At 35.4% G+C, this 21,214-nt stretch overlaps 2 protein-coding genes and 1 non-coding gene across 6 annotated transcripts; 1 reads left to right on the top strand and 2 right to left on the bottom strand.

Annotated features, from left to right (window-relative positions):
* Positions 1 to 566: 566 nt before the first annotated feature.
* Positions 567 to 3,032, bottom strand: LOC149401152 (protein IQ-DOMAIN 10-like). Of its 4 annotated transcripts, none has more exons than XM_089613580.1 (7): positions 2,990 to 3,031; positions 2,868 to 2,917; positions 2,517 to 2,622; positions 2,340 to 2,444; positions 1,948 to 2,250; positions 1,337 to 1,450; positions 567 to 872 (listed from the first exon to the last, which is right to left on the bottom strand). In XM_089613580.1, the coding sequence occupies exons 1-7, from the start codon at positions 3,014 to 3,016 to the stop codon at positions 597 to 599; spliced, it is 981 nt and encodes a 326-aa protein (XP_089469706.1). In that variant the 5' UTR covers positions 3,017 to 3,031; the 3' UTR covers positions 567 to 596. The 4 variants fall into 4 exon arrangements, with proteins under 4 accessions (XP_089469706.1, XP_089469707.1, XP_089469709.1 ...); XM_089613581.1 differs by having other exon boundaries at positions 2,517 to 2,595; XM_089613583.1 differs by having other exon boundaries at positions 2,517 to 2,585; positions 2,868 to 3,032.
* A 263-nt stretch (positions 3,033 to 3,295) lies between these two features.
* Positions 3,296 to 3,369, bottom strand: TRNAI-UAU (transfer RNA isoleucine (anticodon UAU)). Its single transcript has one exon. It is a non-coding gene; the product is annotated as a tRNA-Ile (tRNA).
* A 432-nt stretch (positions 3,370 to 3,801) lies between these two features.
* On the top strand, positions 3,802 to 9,010 carry LOC149401150 (TCP-1/cpn60 chaperonin family protein). The gene is made up of 14 exons (XM_089611589.1): positions 3,802 to 4,019; positions 4,309 to 4,569; positions 5,358 to 5,483; positions 5,559 to 5,762; positions 5,957 to 6,126; positions 6,214 to 6,349; positions 6,804 to 6,920; positions 7,046 to 7,165; positions 7,266 to 7,364; positions 7,455 to 7,544; positions 8,090 to 8,177; positions 8,265 to 8,353; positions 8,455 to 8,529; positions 8,623 to 9,010. The coding sequence occupies exons 1-14, from the start codon at positions 4,005 to 4,007 to the stop codon at positions 8,716 to 8,718; spliced, it is 1,686 nt and encodes a 561-aa protein (XP_089467715.1). The 5' UTR covers positions 3,802 to 4,004; the 3' UTR covers positions 8,719 to 9,010.
* Positions 9,011 to 21,214: the final 12,204 nt, after the last annotated feature.

The raw sequence follows: 21,214 nt of genomic DNA, 5'->3' as shown, positions 1-21,214 counted from the left end.
AAAATAGGAGGATTATATTCAATTCATAATTAAGAAGAAGTTGTACTACAATTTATATTAAAAAAATCATATAGTATTACATCAGAATGATTCAATGGAAAGTCGTTTGGACATATCTTACCTAACTAAGCATAAAGTTTATATATGTGCTGTGTTGAAATAAAAAGAAAAAAAAAAAAAAAACTAGTTGGACTTTGTTGTTGTGCTGTTGAATCTCTCATCTGGTAAAATAAATTCTCATGTAAGAATCATAATCATTGATACCACCATTTTGTCCTCTTTTATTGAGAGAATATTGTAAGAAAAAAGGACACTCTTCCAAAGTCAATGGCCGTTGTTTTTCTTGTATGCCAAGACTTCAAAAAAATAAAAAAACACAAAATTTTACAAGTCTTCAATGACCACAAACTTATGTAGCCACATTTATGCTTGTAGTAGTACACCCAAATTCACAGTACAAGAAATAATGACGTAAACAAGCCAGCCAATTTTGTTTTTTTTGTTTTTTTTTTTGGGATATTGAACACTTACACACATTCATTCACTCCACAAATCTTTTTTTTTTTTTTTTTTTTTTTTTTTTTTTTTTTCTTAATCTAAATCGGAAGAGGGTGAGTCGAGCAAGATTTCCGATTTTTGCAGCTCTGATTAGACGCGGACGAATCTTGAGCCGCTAAGATCTTAGTCTCGGTGATTCGATCCGATTTGGTTGACGGCTTTGTTAGAGACTTTTTAGAGTTTAAAGGGCACGGAACTACTCGAATTTCCCACGGCCTAGCAGCGACCCATCGCTCCACCCAACTCCAACCCCAATTTTCTTTCCCGAGGCTGAATGAAGTTTGCCCAAGAAACTGGCTCGAGTTCGCTCTCCACTGCCCAAAAAAACAAAAAACAAAACGGTTTGTATTTACACATTTTTTGGTTTCGAAAATCTTAGGATGAGTAAAATGGATGAGTGTATGATGTGGTATTTTTAGACACTGAGCCAGCTAACGACCATATGCTCTCCTGAATTTTAATTGTCACCCTATTTTTAATCCGTAACTATATGATTTAGTTTTTCATATATGTCTCCCCGCATGGTATCTTTTCAAATTTGCTATACCTGACTGCAATTTTTGGCTTTGCCACTATTTTTAGATATGGTTTTGTTTTGTTTTTTGTTTTTTGTTTTTTATTTTCTTACAGGAGGCTAAAGAGTAAGTAATTATATATAATAACAAGAAAGCTAATTCAAGTATTTATTTATTTTGTTAATATTAACTCGAATTGTATGGTGACATAAGACTCGGAAAAATATATAATATCCGGGGTACGTATTTTTGTGATGCTTAACCTGATGAACAAAAGCGTACGCCATAGCACGCTCGCGCTTGATCGATGCTTCTTCTCTTTGTTGAATTCTACTGATGATTTCCTCCATGGTTTCTGAGCCCCCACACCATTCAACCTGTTCATTTATTTATTTGTTTAAGATTGTGCATAGCTAATTTTTTTTTTTATTTTGTATAGAATCACAGTTACACAAATATACTAATAAGAGTTGTTATTTTAAAATTCTCAAAAAAAAAAAAAAAAAAAGAGTTGTTATTTTAACGTCATTTAAAAAACGACTCCAAAAGTGTGTAGCGTTGAACAATCTCCTACTCTAACTCTCACTGTTCGACAAAAGGGAAATAATTCACTGAATAAAAAGCAACGTTAGACCTGCACCTTTTTTTTTTAATTTTATTTCCTATAAATAATTTATTCGTGTGCTAAAATTAATGATTACATTCTTAATATTTTTGTCATTGCTTTTAATCAATATTAAATTATTAATTTTTGTAATAACATCTAAAATTATTGCTCTTAACTTTTTATGATTAGAAATTATATACAAAATTTTAGAAAAACTTGAATTATATTTAAGTTTTTGCCCCTAAGGTGTATACAAATTTGAGTTACCTCGATTTCGTGAAGCTTGGCATCGAGGTTCAACCGGCTATCGATCTTCTTTTGCTTGATCCGGGCTTCTTTGACCATACACAATCTTCGCACTCGAATCTGCTCTTGGATTCTCGTCCACGACTGAATGTGGTCCAGCGCCGAAGCCATTTGCCCTTTCACTGTGTGATCTTCCACCGATCCGTGAAATCGGACGGTCCCTTTTGCTCCGCCACCTGTCGTTGACGACGTTGCTATCGCTCGATCGCTTTTCTCTTCTCCATCCAAATCACGCCCTTTCAGATTGCTCAGCACCTTCCTAACCTTGATAAAAAGAAGAAAAAAAAATTGTAACTTGTGTCACAAGTAGAGAAAGTGAGTGTACTAAGTGAATAAAATAAATTTAAGTATACCAAGAATGACCGAAACGCGGCTTGAATTCGAGTCGCGGCATTAGCTTCTTGATGGACCGGAGTTCCGTTGTTATTTTCATTTGATTCTTCACCACACAATTGTTCCTGTTTCAGAGTTTTTATTTATTTATGTTTCTCACAGAAATAAATAAAAGGATCAATGTGTTTTTTTTTTACCTTTGGTGGCTTGGATTTGTCTTCCTTTGGTTTTCTTCTTTTAACTATTGCACTCAAGCAATTCATTTTCTGCAAGAACCTTGATGTATATTTTGCAATCATAGATCTATATATATATAAACACACTATTCATATATGGTATCTAATGATGATGAATATGCTGTATAAAACTCAAACTTGCTTAAGATAGAGGCAGCGTAAGAATAGGACCAAAATGATTACTATAATAATGAAAAAAAAAATCAGCTCTTATAATGATAAGTGGTTTATAATTAATTTTCAGTTCAATACAAGACACACATATGAATATCACAGAAAGAAAGATCGGAAGATAGAACTTAGAACAGAAACCTTAAAGAGGACGCAATTGCAATGATCTTTGTTTGTGCACCTTCCCAAACCTGAGAATGAGCAAGAGGACTAAGCTGTCAAAAATTATAGTAAAGATGTATGGTTGGTTAATAGTACTTAACAGTAATAGGGTGTTCAATTGATTGCATGGTTTTAAGTTAGGATGTGAAAATGATTATTATATAGAAAGTGTTGGTGAAGTGAAATAAAAGCAAAAAAAGAAAAAGGCTTTAAATAATTTAGTGAGAGACAGAGTTTGTATATCTAAATCATGTTCTTAATCATGATTAAGTTTCAACTGACAACCCAACTAAACTGAAGCTGGTGTTTAAACTTTTTGAAAGATGATCATCAACAACAATAGAAAAAGAAAAAAAAAACATTAAAAAGACAATAACAGTAACATAATTTCATTCCGATAGCTATTTTGGTCCCGGCGGGGCTCGAACCCGCGACCTTCGGCTCATAAGACCAACGCTCTAACCAACTGAGCTACGGGACCGTGCGCAATCATTATTAATTTAATATCAAACAGACTTTTAAAAATGTTTGCCTTCTAGTTTTGTTTTTTTTTAAGTCTGCCTTTAGTTATTTCTTTCTAAACTATTACAATTTTTTATATTTTTTGAAACATATAACATAAAAACACATTTTATGTGGTTTTCGCTGTCCTAATTTAAAAGGTATTTGCTAACGAAGTAATTAATTATAAAAATCAAACATGCAGAAAGTAAATATGTTTAACTTAAGTTATATTTGATTTTCGTTCTAATATTTATATTACATCTAAAAAAAAAATATGTACAAATTGAAATAAATTACCTACACGCTTCTAGTTTTGCGCTATTCTTAGTATTAATTTTTTTTTTTTAAGGTAATTAACAACTGATCCAATCTGGATTATAAATAATAATAAATTAAATCTGTAGCCGCGGGTGTCCACGGCATACGAAATATTTGTGGAAGAAATGAGTGAAAATAAAAACCAAAAGAAACATAAATAGAAAAAGAAAAGAAAATTAAACTCAGCAAAACTAGAAGAGGCCAGAGAGAAAGAAGACTGTTTTTACTCTCCCAAAACCCTAACTCTCTCTCTCACTCTCTCTTTCTCTCTCGATCTTCTCCGCTGAGGCAACAATGTCCGCAATGATGGTACGCTCTCTATCTCTCTCACTCAACTCACTCAGTAAAGCTCTCAGTTCATTCATGACTCGTTTTCATTTCCCGTATTTGAATCTGTTACCTCGAAAACGCTTCGACGAACAGAAAGATAACATAAATCACAGATTACGCTTTCGTGTTGGTTGATTCAAATCTCGAATTTGTTGCAGTTTACACATAATCATTTTGTTTGTTTATTTCTATCTTTCTCTAAGTCTTTCTGTCTTTATATTTGCGCTCACAAACTGTTTGTGAAAATGCCCGAATGAAAAACAAACAGCAACCGCAAATCATACTGTTGAAGGAAGGTACAGACACGTCTCAAGGGAAGCCTCAGCTGGTGAGCAACATCAACGCCTGTACGGCGGTTGCTGACGTGGTCCGTACGACGCTTGGTCCTCGGGGAATGGACAAACTCATTCACGACGACAAGGGCTCAGTGACTATCTCCAACGACGGAGCCACTATCATGAAGCTTTTGGATATTGTTCACCCTGCTGCTAAGATCCTCGTCGATATAGCTCGTTCCCAGGACTCTGAGGTAACCGCCAATTTCCCTCTTAAATTTGATGCTCTGAGGCACACACGTTACGCATCGTTTTTGTGCTTTTCTTTTGTTGTGATATAGAAATGGATTATGCTCTATTATTCAGGTCAGTTGGTTATAACGTCGGGACAATTTTGATTTAGAAGTTAGAATCAAGTTTATTCATTGTAATTTCGAGCCGAAGAATCTGTTTTGAAATCTATGGCAATTTTGAGAGGGGTTTTTGACTCTGAAGTAACATTTCCACCCTGAAAATTGGGGGTCTGAGAGACACCAGTTTTGGATTTTTAATTTCTTGTGATCTATAATTGGTTTATACTCTTTTACACACGTGAGTTGGTTATTATATTCACGTTGGCACATATTTGATTTGGAAATGGGTCTTAATAATCAGTTTTAATTTTTTTATATAGTGATTTGAAGAGGGGTTTTGTATTTCAGAGGGAACCCTTCAGAGGGTTTTGGGAATTCATATGGTTTTGTAACACGGGCGTGAGAAATATTTGAGCACAGTGCTATAAGTAGCGTGGTACTATTTTACCTGAAGTGTACTCACTTATAAGTTAGAGGTTTGAGTTCCTAGTGTTTTTTTTTGGCACAGAGATTCACTTATTATTGTTTAATTGTAAATTCAAATACTAACACGGAGTTACAGCTGTATGTCATCAGAATCTTAATGTAGCTTATTCGAGAGTTTACTTAGTTCTATTTTCACATGTTTTTATCATTTGGATTGCCTAAGAAATAATTTACTATATTTAATGATGGCCATATATGTCCAGGTTGGTGATGGGACCACGACCGTTGTCCTGCTAGCAGGAGAGTTTCTAAAGGAAGCCAAGCCTTTCATAGAGGATGGTGTTCACCCTCAAAATTTGATTAGGAGTTATCGTACTGCTTGCAATTTGGTATGTAGGTCAATCTCATAATTTCTTTTTGTTTCATAAAATGTATTGAGATATAAACTGATCTTCCTGTTATAGGCACTTGAGAGAGTACAAGAGCTAGCCATTAGCATAGAGGGAAAAAGTTTAGAAGAAAAGAAAACTCTATTGGCTAAATGTGCTGCTACAACACTTTCTTCAAAACTCATTGGCGGTGAGAAGGAGTTCTTTGCTACAATAGTTGTCGATGCTGTCATTGCCATTGGTAGCGAGGATAGGCTTAACATGATTGGAATCAAGAAGGTACGTCCCTCACATGAACTAAAACTTGAATTTGTTTACTTCTAAATTTTGTTGGATAGAGTCGTAACCCAAAATTAGCAAAGGATGTTCCATATCTATATTGGGGTTTATAATGATGATTTTGTTTATTTAATTTTTTTTTTTATTGCCATTATTGTACGTATCACGACAACAGTTTTTCTTTTCATTTGCAGGTTCCAGGTGGTACGATGAGGGACTCATTTCTAGTTGATGGCGTTGCCTTTAAGAAGACATTTTCATACGCAGGTTTTGAGCAGCAACCAAAGAAGTTTTTGAACCCCAAAATTCTTCTATTAAACATTGAATTGGAGCTGAAATCCGAGAAGGAAAATGCCGAGATAAGGTAGAGTACTTGTGGGTGTTCTTTTGAGTGAGTGTTGGACTTGAACCTTCTTAAATGAAACTTTACGCCATCTTTCCATCATTGCAGACTTTCGGACCCATCAGAGTATCAGTCCATCGTTGATGCAGAATGGAATATTATATACGACAAGTTGGATAAGTGTGTACAGAGTGGGGCTAGAGTTGTTCTTTCACGGCTTGCTATTGGTGATCTGGCAACACAGGTTTTAATTTACTTTTTATTTTATTTTATTTATTTTTTAGAACAATCAGCGTATTAGCAATATTTGGCTTAAGCATGCAACAGTAGTACAAAGTCACGAATCATATTATTATAATGTCATTGGCATGTTCTATAAGGTAAATGTTTGATGAAGATATTCGAGTTTCTTTTAAAAAAAAAAATGTTTGATGAAGATATCCTTCCAAACATCATTTGACCTGATCTGAAACTATAATAGCAAAACCTGGATTCTTTGTCCTGGATTTGATTTCTCAGTTTGTGTTTTACAAATTGAAGTTTCATCTGTAGCACTAGGTTATGTCAGTTTGCTTAGATTTTTTATTTAACAAAAAAACAGAGCTCATATCATGGTCTAGGATACTTTGGTCAACTGGCTACAGAGTTGATTGAAAGCTCTATTGCTGATTTATTGAAGCGGGTTTGTATGTGATCAGTATTTTGCTGACCGAGACATATTCTGCGCTGGTCGTGTAACTGAAGAAGATTTGCAACGTGTAGCTGCGGCCTCTGGTGGAACCGTTCAGACATCTGTCAACAACGTAATCAATGAGGTATGTGCCTCTTTTTGTTTTACATGCTAGCTAAATCGTAAATAGCCGATGATTTGTTATACATATTTTCTCTTTTTTCTTCTGGGCTTTCCACTTAACTCTTTCACTTCTTTATCTGGTTCAAGGTCCTTGGAACATGTGAAATTTTTGAGGAGCGGCAAGTCGGGAATGAGAGGTTCAATATATTCAGCGGATGTCCATCTGGTAGAACAGCCACTATAGTTCTTCGTGGTGGAGCCGATCAGGTTTACGATGTGGAAATCATATTTATGTGATGTGGAATATACTCCCGATTACCCTTTTTAATCACTGACCTTTTTTTAATTGTTTGATATTCATCTTTAGTTTATCGAGGAAGCTGAGCGCAGTTTGCATGATGCAATCATGATCGTTAGAAGAGCTATGAAGAACTCTACTGTAGTTGCCGGTGGTGGCGCAATAGATGTATGCACTTATCACTATAATTCTTTTCTATCTTTATAAATGAATTTTATTTAGTAGTCGGCTAAAGATTTTTTTGCTTTTTAATGGTAGATGGAGATAAGTCGGTACTTGAGACAGCATGCACGCACAATTGCTGGGAAGTCTCAACTTTTCATTAACTCGTATGCTAAAGCCCTTGAGGTATGCTTCCTTAGCATAGTTTCAATGTTTTTCTGTGATATTTGTTTGACTGGTTTTGATTCGTTGTATTTCCACTATTTTTATAACTGAAACATACTGCGGTAGGGCTAATATAGGATTTACAAATTAATTGTTTTGTTAGAAGCACCTATGAAAAATTTCCAGTTCAACTACACCTAGCATTAATAATTTACGCATTAAAAACCCTTTTAAAAGATTTTATTAGTTTATGGATTTCTTTGGGAGTCCAAAGATAGATCACAGGATTCAATCCGCCACTGACCCAAGTATGTTAAAAAATTTATTCTATTTATTATTTGCAAATAGCATGTGCAACGTTATATTAGCAAAATGTCATGGTGTTTTTTGTTGATTGATTCCATCAGTTTCACCTTTATAATGTATCAACTAGATGAGGCATTTCCCCAAAATTTTGGTATCTAGAAAATGAAAGTGTGGGAGATGAGATTGCTAACCAGAGACTTGTAATGTAAACAAATTTCGAAGATACAATGGGAAGTGTTGAGAGTAAATCATGTTTACAGGTCATCCCACGACAACTGTGTGACAATGCTGGATTTGACGCAACTGATGTGCTAAATAAATTGCGACAGAAACACGCCCTTCCCTCAGGTTTGGGACTTCACTTCACATCACCAAGCTGAATTATAAAATGGTTTATGATCAAAACTAGGGTAATTAATTAGGAGTTTCAAACAGGTGAGGGTGCTCCTTACGGAGTAGACATCAACACTGGCGGAATCACCGATTCCTTTGCCAATTTTGTGTGGGAGCCATCAGTTGTAAAGGTAATAAATAATTATAATCACTCTGCAATTTTGTTTCTCTTTCTTTTTCGTGTACCTGTAAGAGACCACAATATTTATCTTTTTTGTTGCGTGTCTTGTAGCTCAATGCTATTAATGCAGCCACAGAAGCAGCTTGCCTAGTTTTGAGTGTTGATGAGACAGTAAAAAACCCGAAGGTAACGTGTTTATAGTGATTCTCGACCTCTATATATTTGTTCCATTGTTGCTCTGTGATTGTGATCAATGGTATTGATTGGTAATGATTGCAGTCTGAGAGTGCTCAAGGAGAGGCTGCTATGGGCAGAGGCCGCGGAGGCGGCGGATTCCGCGGCGGTCGTGGTGGTCGTGGAATGCGCAGACGATGAACTTTCTAGAAGTTAGACCAAGTTTTGAGATCGATGTGTTGAGGGTGGTTTGAGCTTTTCTTGGTCCACTGTGTGCTCTTACTTCTCCGTCGATAAAAATATGTTTGTTTTGGATGGTCAAAACCCTGGGATTAACTTGCCAAACTTTTGAGAGTGACTTTGTTTGAGATTGTCACATCTTCATTTGAGGGTTCATTTTGTAGCTGTCCACTTAATTTTGGTGTGTTCTTAAAAGACTAAGCACCTCAGGTTTTCCTTAAATTGGTCAAATTTAGTAGAGGAGATTTCTGTCTTTTTAGTTTTTTCCCTTCCTTTCCCTATTATTATTCCGAGTGAAACTACCCTAAACAGAAATATATATATATATATATATATATATATATATATATATATATATATATATATATGGGATACCCTCGAAACCATTTGATTGTGCTATCTGAATTTGGAGATATCTATATGGCGTATATAATTTAGTATTTATTCCAGCTTGATTATCTAAGTTCGAAGTTCAAACAAATCCAAGGACCGGATTAGAAAAGTGGAAAAAAGAAGCCTAAAATGAATCCAAGGACTGGAATAGAAGAGTGGAAAAAGCCTTCGAGTATACCAGTGTGTGTGGCTGTTGAATTTGTATTTTGGCTGGCATTATTGGCTCACACAAGTCCCAATTTTGGGTATTTGTTTTGTTAAATCCGCGTGTGTGTGTGTTGTAGTTCATCATTGTTCAAGGATGGCCCACATTTTAGTGTCAGAGCAACAAAAAAAAGAAGTGTGACATAATGCAATTGACATACAACCCAAATCGAAACAAACAATGTATTGCTGATATTGACTATCCATGTTGGCTCTTACCTCTTATAGTTATACTACTCTCTCTCTCACTCAGCATGATTTAGAACCAAAAACTTCCTTTGCCTGGCTGGCTTCTCTCTCACCCACTGCGTCACGAGAGAGAGAGAGAGAGAGAGAGAGAGAGAGAGAGAGAGAGAGAGAGAGAGAGAGAGAGAGGTTTTACTTCATTCCAATGTTAAATGCTGTTGCCACTGAGTGTTGTACAGCTCTAGATTTGCATATTTTCATAAATGTGTAGATTGTAGTTTTAGTATGTATAGGGCAAGACAAATATAATATAATAAGAATACTACTTGGTTGGAAAGTTTGACATATCGTATCTACCTGCATTTAAGTCTTAGATTCAAGGAATATTAGGCGATGAGATTATATATACATTAAAAATTTATTTAAATCTTGTAGTATCTCTGGTATGTCTCTCAGACAAGAAACGTTGTAGATATTTTCTTAGGCAAGCCTTGAAATGGAGGAAGAAGAGCAAGGTGAGAGAGTCACAACGAGGTCACATGGGAAAAGGTCAAAAGACAAGAAAAAAACACCTCAGAGAGGACTTGGTGTGGCTCAGCTTGAGAGAATCAGGCTACAAGAGCACCAAAACATACTCTCAAATCACCTTTCTTCTTCTTCTTCTTCTTCTTCCAATGTCGCATTTGTTTCACCATGGATATTGCCTCAAGATCTCAACCATCACCACCACCAACCAGCTTTTCCTTCAATGGTAAGAAGAGATATAGTTGGTTTTCTAAAATTAATGCTAATTTCTCTTTGTTTAGTGTGTAATTAAGAAGAACATGTGTAGGTGAATTTATTTCTGGCGCCATGCTCTCAAATAGAGCCCCCTTCAAACCAAATCTTATACCGGAATCGCGCAAATGATCAAGAGAAGGTCTTTTTTTGGGTTGTTTTGTTTTGTGAGGATTATCAAAGTTTTAATTTTTTTTTTAATTTAACAAATTTGTTGATTGGAGGTTTTAATAATGCGACATAGATGATGGTAGGCAACAAGAGGCCATTTCCTTTTGTAGACAATCAACCGGGCTCTACTATAGACTCGAGATTCTCCGCATTTTTATCGAATTCACGTCCAAATCACGGCCCTTCAAACTCAAGGTTAGCTCAATGATAGTGTCTATGTGACGCCGTTCTTTCCGTCATGTTTTACTTCTCTTTTCTCGTTGTCTTACCCTATTTATTTATTTTTATAGCAAGTTAGCCTTTCCTTTTCACGCAAGTAATCAAAACTCGAATAAAAGCAACGAGGCTACAAGCAAAGATTTCCTCACACTTTCGCTCCCACCGAGCTCAAAGCTTGACCACGAAATCCATGGTTTCAAAACGACCCCTTTTCAAGTGAGGCCAATATAATATAATAATAATTGTTATTATTATTTCCTTGTCATCAAGTCAACCTCACTCAAATTTTTATTGTGTGACAAGGGAAATGAGAAGTTTGAAGCTGAGCTAAGACCCCCCTTCATCATCTTCCCACCAGCAAAGAAACAGAGCGCCGAATCAACTGGGAATGAGACAGGTGTTTGTACCGCTGGACTAAATGAGAAAATAGATCTTAATCTAAAACTATAAATTGGTATAAAAGGCCATTGTATGTGACAATTTAAGAGGGGTATATTATTATTATTGTCTCTTTGGAGTGTTAAAGTTCCAAACAAAAGTTGAATGAAGATGGTCACTCTTCCAATCAATTGGAAACTCAAGGTGTTTGATTTATGAACCATGGATTGAAATTATCACAAAAATTCTTTCATGTACTCTTCGAGTCTCCATAATTATGCCTCCTCATTGCTAACTACAAAACAGGGAACCTCGCTCATTTGATTATATTTTTTTTAGTCATCTTCTAAATGTTCATGTTAAAAATGCTGAAGTATACCGGTCGCTATCAACATTGATTTGAAAGGATTACAAATAAAAATATAAGAAGTTACTTGAGTACCGAATTTTTTACTTTAATTTCAGGAGTACCGTATTTTATTTTATGGTAAATTAAGGGGCTGTTTGGTGACGTTTTTATTTTTTGTTTTTTGTTTTTAAAAATAAAAAAGTGACCTTAAGAAAAAAAAAACGTGTTTGATAAAGTCATTTTTGTTTTTTGTTTTTAAAAATAGGGGAGAGAATAAAACAAAAACTGGAGAATAAAAAAAAACTTGTTTTCAAAATTTTTAAAAACAAAACTCGAGATTCTTCTTCTCTTCGAGCCAGAGACCACGCCCGCACTCCGACCGAGGAGAAAAAAACCGCGAGCGAGCCAGAGCCGTCGGACCGAGGAAAACCACCGGAAAAGAGAGAGAGAGAACATCGGAGAAGCCACTAAGCTCCATCGCGCGCGCGCTCCGGCTGAAAAGACTGCGCGAGCCGCCGATGACACCAACCGAGAAGAGACGCCGGAGAAAAGAGAGAGAGAGAGAGAGAGAGAGAGAGAGAGAGAGAGAGAGGAGACTGATTTCTTAGCCATCAAAGGAGAGAAATCTTCTTCCCCGAATCGATTTTGAAGTTAGGGTTTCGAATTGGGGGTTTTTTATTACGTTGATGATTTTCGTGAAATTGAAATGTTAGATGTTGGGTTTGCTCGGGTTGTGTTGGTTAGTACTCGGATTTGTGAATTGAAATTGTTTTCTTTGGATATTTCTTGATTTTGGCTGAAAATTGAAGATTTAGGGTTCTTGGATTTTTTATTTGGGGGTTTTAATTTCCAGAGCATATTTGATGATTCTTGGAGTGTATTATGCTCGGATTTGTGATTGAAATTGATTCCTCAAAGTTGTTCTTGAATTTGGACGAGTTTGGTCTCTGAAATTGTTTGACCGTGTGTTGTGGGAATTTGATTTTTGTGAATTTCGTCTGTTAGTCTCGTCTTATGATTTGTGTGAAATTGTTATTGTTATTGATGATATGATATTGTTGCTATTGTTGATTCTGAGTTAGAAATGTTGGGTTCGTTTCTGTTCGGTGATGAAACCACCGGAAATGAGAGAGAGAGAGAACATCCGAGAATTAGGGTTCATTTTTTAGGTTAAGGGCTTTTTAATTTCTGGACTTGATTCATGCAATTGATTGGTGTTTTGTTGGTCATGTTATGTATTTTGATTGATGTGATAATTCTTTATGCATTTGGAATAAATCCATAGGTGTTTTATAGATGGAAAACATAGGAAACGATATCATTGACCTTAGTAATAATGAAGAAGCTACAACATGGAACTCAAGACATGAAGAGATTTTCATTAATATTATGGAAGAAGAGGTCTTGAAAGGAAATACGAGCACTACGACATTTTCAAAGTCCGCATGGCGACGCATTCATGACAATGTTTATGCTCAAACAAAGAGGTGCTATAGCGATGTACAACTGAGGAACAAGTTTAACCTTCTAAAGCAAAATCAAAAGGATTTCAAGTTATTATTGCAACAAATCGGTATTGGATATAATGCGGTGTCTGGACAAGTTACTGCCACAGAGGATGTGTGAGATAAACTTTCGCGGGTAAAGATCATTACTCTATTTTTTGTCTTGCGTCAGTATAGTGAAGTTTCTAAGAAAAAAATAGACATGATGGCATCTCGCGGTGATGTTCATGAGGGGTCTCATTTTAACCTACTAAAGGAGAGTGTTAGCGCATTGGATAGCATAGAAGGAATTGATGGAGAATTTTATGCTAAAGCAATAGATAAATTCCAACATGAAGTTTGGAGAGCGTTGTTTTTAGAGATGCCGGAGCATAGGAGAAATGATTGGGTGTTGAGTTTGAAATGATAAATTTTAGTACACTTGTAGACATGTTAAGTAACCTTTGTTTGATCGTGCGATTTGTGTAATAGTACTCTAGTATGCTATGTTTTGAGTGACCATGTGATTTGTCTAATTATACACTATGATATTTCTATGACTTATATGTTTCTTATATTTTGTTTAAGGGTATGTTATTTTCCTAGTTGATTATCTTTCGTGTGATTCTCTTTATGTATAAGTGATCTTCTCTTAGTCTTATATGTGTATATATGTATACGTATATGTATATGTTTCTAATCGTTTAACATGTATTTTATTAGGTTGTAAAGATGTCGATAACCTTCAAAAGTTCAAATGATACTCGGGAATTGATTGAAGATGACTACTTTGTGCTTTAGAGAAATATCATAGAACATATTTTTCAAAGAAACCATGCAGAGATTCCGAACTTAGTGGACATGATTATATATTTGAAGTTTTGAAAGGGCATGAAATCCGGTGTTACGAGTCATTTCAGATGAAGAAGAGTGTATTTCGTAAGTTGTGTGATGTGTTGAAGGAAAAAGAGTGGTTGGAAAATTCAAGATATGTTACTGTGGAGGAACAAGTTGCAATGTTCTTATATGTTCTCTCTCACAATCAACGACATCGTGTAGTTGCGGAACGTTATCAACATTCATTAGAAACTACATCTCATTATTTTCATAAGGTCTTGAAGGCAATATGTCGCCTTGGAAAAGAGATCATTATCCCGCCATCATTTGACATAATTCCCCAACAAATTCGATCAAATCCAAAGTATTACACATTCTTTAAGGTAATTCTAATATATTTTTTTTTATTTAATTATTTTTATAATAGCATTATGAGTAAACTAATTAAGTGGATTAATCTTTGCAGGATTGCATCGGAGGTATAGATGGGACACATGTTGATGCACATATTCCTGTAAATGAACAAATACCATATCGGGGTAGAAAAGTACAACCCACTCAAAATATAATGTGTTTGTTCATTTGATATGAGGTTCACATATGTGATGGCTGGTTGGGAAGGAACGGCAAATGGTGCTCGAGTTCTTCTAGAAACTATTACAAAGCCAGAGAATCAATTCCCGATGGCCCCGAGAGGTTAGTTTTCATTAAATTAAAATTATTAACGTATAAACATTTGATATATTTGTATTATTATACCAACATGTGTTTTTTTTTCTAATTAGGAAAATATTATCTTGTTGATTCTGGCTATACAAATATGCCTGGTTTTCTTTCACCATATCGTGGGGAGAGGTATCATTTAAGTCATTATAGGGTAGGTGGACCTCCTCAAAGAATGAAAGAACTTTTTAATCGTCGACATGCTTCACTAAGAAATGTCATTGAACGTTAATTTGGTGTGTTGAAAGCTCGCTTCCCCATCCTAAAAGCAATGCCTTCTTATAAATTCTCTACACAACGTTATATTGTGATTGCTTGCTGTGCGATTCACAATTTCATAAGAATGAACAACAATAAAGATGCTTTGTTTGCAGAATATGAAATTATTGACATTGAAGGTGAGGAAGATGATGTCCAATCTACCACCACAACTCAAGATGTTGAAGAGATTAATGTCACTCAAGGACAATTGCGTCAAATGGCTCACATGCGAGATGAAATAGCGGAGCGCATATGGAATGGAAATCAACGCCGCCGTAACAATTGAGACTTATTATTTGTTTTTTTAAGACGAATTTATATTGACATTTGAATTCCTTTATTTGCTTATGCGAGAATAATTTTTTTTCAAGAACAATTGTTTAGACATAAGTTTATTTTCTTTAAAACCGGTTTGCTTTTTTTATTTTATTTTGTTTATAGCTTTTTTTGGTCTTGCTTATAGTTTGATATCGGAAAGTTCTTGAATCCCGAAAAAAAAAGTCCCGTAAGACACGTTCATGTTTTTCAAAAAAAAAAAAACAATTAAAAGCATATTTATTAAAAAAATGTGATCACCAAACATGTTTTTGTTTTTTATTTTTAAAAACAAAAAACAAAAATATGATTACCAAACATGTTTTTATTTTTTATTTTTAAAAATAAAAAACAAAAACACGACTACCAAACATGTTTTTATTCTTTAAAAATTAGAAAACAAAACAAAACATAATTTGTATTTTTAAAAACAAAAAACAAAAATGTTACCAAACAGGACCTAAGTATTTATGCAAAGTAAGAACAATTTCATTTCATCATAGGTCCACGTACATATATGTAGCCATATTTAACTTTACAGTTTGCCATTTAACCAATATTTAATAAATTTTTGGTAAATAGCCATAAACTATTACTTGCACGCGTAAATTAGCAGAAATACCCTATTCAACTTTCCGTCCAATGTCATTACACATTATTATTTAAAATGACCAATAATTCGAGCAGTTATAAACGGCTATTTACAATTATTGATTTTTTTCTTACATGTTAATAACTATTTACAACTACTAATATGTATTTTATGAACATTTTTGCAGTCAACCTTTTAAACGTAATTTTTCTCCCGTATTATATAACTCAACTTGCTAATGTGTATGGTGTTAATACAAGAACTATCAATTAATATTATTGTTATTATTAATAGAAATCTTAGGTAAATAACCACTTTCAAACGTAAATCTTATGTAAATAGCCAACGTTTGATATATGAAAGTGGCTACTTGCATAAGATTTGCGTCTGAAAGTGGCTATTTATCTAAGATTTATCAAATGCTGGCTATTTAGCAATGTCAAATGTTTAAATTGGCTATTTTCCTATACCAAACGTTGACTATTTACCTAAGATTTATGTTTGAAGTGGTTATTTATCTAAGATTTACCATACGTTGGCTATTTAGCAATGTCAAACGTTTAACTTGGCTATTTTCCTAATTTGTTTTTTTTAATGTTTTTTGACATGTTGTACCTGTAATTTACAACTATTTACACATATGAACTTTTTCAAGTTCCAGGATGATGGCCGTCTGCACTGTGATTCGCTCCATGTCGTATTGAAATACATCAATCGATCGAGCAAAAAAAAGATGAAACACGATTTCACAGGCACATGCGGGTCCTTCCCGCCGTGCCCTCAACCTCAGCCTCAACCTCATCGGATCCTGCGACGTCCTCGTTGTCGTCGATAAGTGGTAACACCTCACCCCGTCGCCCTCGCTAGAATCTCTTCTAATCTCGTGCGAGAATAAGAAGAGATTTGAAAATTGAGAGAGAGAGAGAGAGAGAGAGAGAGAGAGATATTTGAGGCGAGCACCACCCTCGATTCGGCTAGTCCTTCCCTTAGTCGTCCTGCCTCGAATCCATGCTCTTCCGCACCCTCCGCCTCGGCCTCGTCAGATCCCGCGATGTCCTCGCCGCCGTCGACAAATGCACGGTCTAACCCTCCTTGCCCTCGCTTATATCATCGGAATCGCTAGCGAGAAGAAGAAGAGATATGAGAAATTGTGTGTGAGTGAGAGAGAAGCAGTATTTTAAGATAACTGAATGCTAATTTTTAGGGATTTGAAATTAATTGAACATAATAATGAGTAATAAATTTGAAAATTCAAACGCAAATACAAGTAAAAATATAAAGAAGGGCAAACTTGGAAACCGTAAATCATTCACATGCTGCCACGTAATCATTGTGATAATTTACCTAAAATTTATTAAAAATGAGCTACTTAGCAATTCTCTTAGTGTTGGTGGTTTAATTAGATAATATTTTGATTTAAATTCATCTCTTCCTCTATTTTCTATAATTCTCCAATTTTATATTTCTTTGACACTTCATATGGATCACATAGAGCCCTAAACCAACCCTAAACCATATCGAGCGGAAACATTTCAATATAATCTTTTAGAATAACCCGTTTCTTATTTTTATTTTAAAAACACCTCGTTTTGAAAGTTTTTCGTATTTATAATTTGTTCTTGTTGTTTACATTTTTATTAGACTTTTTTTTTCTTAATTTGTACAGATTCAGTTCACTAATTTAGTTGTTTAGAGTTTCATTATATATATCAGCGAAATCAATCATATGAAAAAGGCGAAGTATTTATAAATGAGAAATTGCCCTATTTGCCACTCTTTTGATAACTTTTTCCCACATTCCACTAAAACCTTAATTTGTCCCAAAATGCCACCAAGACAAGTGTAAAAAGTCAAGTTTGCCCTTCACTATCTATTTTCTTTACAAATTGGCATCTATGTTTACTCAGCCATTTTCTCCCGAAATGAAGACCGAATTGTTCTCCTATTTCTCATATCAAACTCAAACTTTTCTCATTTTCCCTCTCTCTCACGTCAAAACCGTCGAACTTCTCTCTCTCTCTCTCTCTCTCTCTCTCTCTCTCTCTCTCTCTCTCTCTGTAACTGCATGTAACCTCCGGGAAACCCTCGACTCAAACCCACCCATTTCGTCTCTACAGTAACTCTCTTTTCTGAACCCACTCAAACCCATCACTTCTCACCCGAACCCCTAACATCGAGAAGAAAAATGGCGGACTCAAGTCCATCACCCCTGCGTCCGACACCCCCGCGTTGGAGTCCTCGAATCGTAACTAAAGTCCCGGAGGAGCCGGCAAGTCCAATGCCGGCTCGGAAACGGAAAACAACAACTTCGCCCAAACCCAAACCCCGGACGAAAATCGCGGCGGCGAAGCCCCCAAAGAGGAAGAACATCATGGCGAGTTCGTCCGACACGGAAGAGGAAGAACTGGTTTCCAAAAAACCCCGTACAAGAATGGGAACTTCAAAGGTTAGTGTTGTTGATGAAATTTTCTTGATTTTTCCGAATATTAGTCTCTGAACATGGGAATCGGTTCATCTCTGAATATTTGTTGGTGATTTTGTCTCTGAATACGTGTTGGAATATTTGTCTCTGAACATGAGAATCGGTCTGTATTGTTGTTGTATTTGTCTCTGAATACTCATAATGTAGTTGTATTTGTCTCTGAGTAGATATCAACAATGTTGACATCGATGTCAACATTGTAGACATATATGTTATGTCAACATTGTTGAAATCTATAAGAACAGTGGACAATGATGTCAACATTGTAGACATCTGATGTCAACAATGTAGACATCAGATGTGTCAACATTGTAGACATCTGATGTCAACAATGTAGACATCAGATGTCAACAATGTTGACATCAGATGTCAACATTGTTGACATAGATGTCAACAATTTATTGTTTTTTTTTTCTTGATTCTCATATCATTTCCTGATCTGTTAAATCTTTATTTTCAGGGTTGGTCGAGATTTGTTCCCGAAGGGAACATTGTTGACCATAATTTCAGTTTCTTTGGATCCCTCGAGAAATTCGAGGAAGCTGCAGATATGAACGAAGAAGAGAGGTCATTGTTTAGCAACTGCTGCTTTGGCCAGTTTCTGCAACTACCAAAAATCAACCGCTCTTCGAAGATTATCAACCACTTGCTAATGAGGGTTGGTAGGTATGATGGCGAGGAGGAGTGCGAAGATGCTTTATTTAAAGATGTACCGACAAAAGTACACCATCGACCTCTACCGACACGGGGCGGTGAAAATTGCAAGAGAGGCCCAATCGGACAACGACAAGGATGAATGAGCTAAATTGATTCATAAACTCTTATTTATTTAGTATCAGTTTTTGTTAAAATTATGGTACATTAATGATTATGGTATGTAAAACTTTAACTTAATCTTAGTGTTTTGTAAAAAGTATGGTACTTTAATGATTATGGTATGTAAAACCTTAACATAATCTCAGTTTCATTATATATGTACTTTATTATGATATTGTGTACATAGATATGTCAACAATGTTTGATACTCAGATGTCAACAATGTTGACATCCGAGTATCAACAATGTATGTCAACAATGTTGACATCCGAGTATCAATAATGTTGACATCCGAGTATCAACATTGTTGACCTACATATCAACATTGTTGTCATGTATGTCAACATTGTTGACATCTGAAATCACAAAACCAAACAAGTATGAACTCACAATAATATCTGATATTACAAACAAAGTACACGATAGTATAATATCTGAAATCACAAACAAAATAGACAATTCTTTGAAATCAACAAAAAAAGGTTGACAAAGGAGGTTAGGTCAATGGAGTTGCACTATTACAAGTTTGACGATTGTGACCAATTTCCCCGCAACGCGCACACTTGCGCCTAATAACATCATCTCCTTGAGAGGGTATTCTTCGCTTTTTTGGCCTACCGGCAGTACGTGCCTGGTGCTGAGGCGCAAGAACGTGATATTCTCCACCTCAGGGGGAATATCCCAACTCGAAATGTCGCCATGAGGATGATGTACAGCTGCGTAGGTTGCCCGCAAATACTCTGTCGTATATACCTTCGAAATAAAGCTCTCAACTGGACGGTTGCGAACTCGGCAAGCCGCGATTGCGTGTGGACAAATAAAATCATGCGCCTGCCATCGATGACAGGAACATGTTCTATCATCTAAATTAACGGCATATACGATCCCCTCTCTGTCTACTACCTCAAACTCGTTGACTGAAGATGGTCTGACCTATTATACAAAAAAGGTTGATTAGATATAGTTATGAACAATGAAGTCAACAACGTATATATGTCAACAATGTTGACATCTGATGTCTACATTGTTGACATCTATGTCAACAATGTAGACATCTAGATGTACATTGTAGACATCTGATGTCTACATTGTTGACATAGATGTCAACAATATTGACATAGTCTACAATGTTGACATCTGATGTCAACAGTTGACGTCCATTGTTGACATCTAATGTCAACAAGACTTCCAACGGCTTTCCATCTCACAAGTTCACACCAACATTAAGCAAAACCCCACACTCTGATTCACAGTCACAAAAACATGTAATATAGAACAAAAACTCACCATCATGTAATGCAAGCAAATGAACAAAATCTGATTCAAGTATTAATCACAATGCATTAACATAACAGTCACATGTCAGTTCAAATTGAGGTGAACTTGTCAGAGAAAATGAAATAAAAGAGCTAACCATATAGATTAACAAACTTGTCTACTAGCATTTATGTCAACATTGTTGGCATTTATGTCAACATTGTTGACATCTAATGTCAACATTGTTGACATATATGTCAACAAATAATGAACGTCATCTTCAAAAATCACATAACATACCCATAACAAACTCATGCTTTTAAACAACAAAAACTTCATTATTTCAAGATGAAAAACTTTTTTTATACCCGAAAAAATGAAAAAAAAAACGAACCTAGGGTTTTATTTCGTGGATTGCAACTTCTCTTTTAAAAAATCACATAAAATACCCATAACAAACCCATGCTTTTAAACAACAAAAACTTCATTACTTCAAGATGAAAAGCTTTTTTTATACCCGAAAAATTAAAAAAAAAAAACGAACCTAGGGTTTTATTTCGTGGATTGCAACTTCTCTTTTTTGGGTCGGAATGCTCATACGACGATAACTGAGCTCCTCCGACGAATTTTTTGAGCTGTGTTCACGAGTTTTCTCAGGTTGGACGAGATGCGGGAGTGTGAGGGAGAGAGAGAGAAGATCAGGAAGACAAACAGAAGAGATGGACGGGAGAAGAGATGGGTTTGATTGAGTATTAATCGGTCTTCATTTCGGGAGAAAATAGCTGAGTAAACATAGATGCCAATTTGTAAAGAAAATAGATAGTGAAGGGCAAACTTGACTTTTTACACTTGTCTTGGTGGCATTTTGGGACAAATTAAGGTTTTAGTGGAATGTGAGAAAAAGTTATCAAAAGAGCTCTTTATAAATTTCTTAAAAGTCAGTGGTATTCAAGGAATTTATTTGTAAAATAATCATTAAAAAAAGCAAACCACATGTAACGAAATTCAAAAAT

This window comes from Urtica dioica, chromosome 4 (assembly GCF_054948205.1).
Source record: "Urtica dioica subsp. dioica isolate 48M chromosome 4, U.dioica_male_clone48M_v1_H2, whole genome shotgun sequence".
Classification (NCBI taxonomy): Eukaryota; Viridiplantae; Streptophyta; class Magnoliopsida; order Rosales; family Urticaceae; genus Urtica; species Urtica dioica.
This window is presented reverse-complemented; position numbering and strand designations above follow the sequence as displayed.

What these genes read in the sequence shown, in the direction of transcription:
- LOC149401152 (XM_089613580.1), bottom strand. Translation starts at nt 3,016, where the DNA reads ATGCAATCAATTGAACACCCTATTACT. An exon ending in CCAAGCTTCACGAAATCGAG is followed by an intron (nt 1,451 to 1,947) that starts GTAACTCAAATT and finishes ATAAATGAACAG; the next exon opens with GTTGAATGGTGTGGGGGCTC. An exon ending in CGTACGCTTTTGTTCATCAG is followed by an intron (nt 873 to 1,336) that starts GTTAAGCATCAC and finishes TTTTTTGGGCAG; the next exon opens with TGGAGAGCGAACTCGAGCCA.
- LOC149401150 (XM_089611589.1), top strand. An exon ending in GAAACACGCCCTTCCCTCAG is followed by an intron (nt 8,178 to 8,264) that starts GTTTGGGACTTC and finishes AGTTTCAAACAG; the next exon opens with GTGAGGGTGCTCCTTACGGA. An exon ending in AGACAGTAAAAAACCCGAAG is followed by an intron (nt 8,530 to 8,622) that starts GTAACGTGTTTA and finishes TAATGATTGCAG; the next exon opens with TCTGAGAGTGCTCAAGGAGA.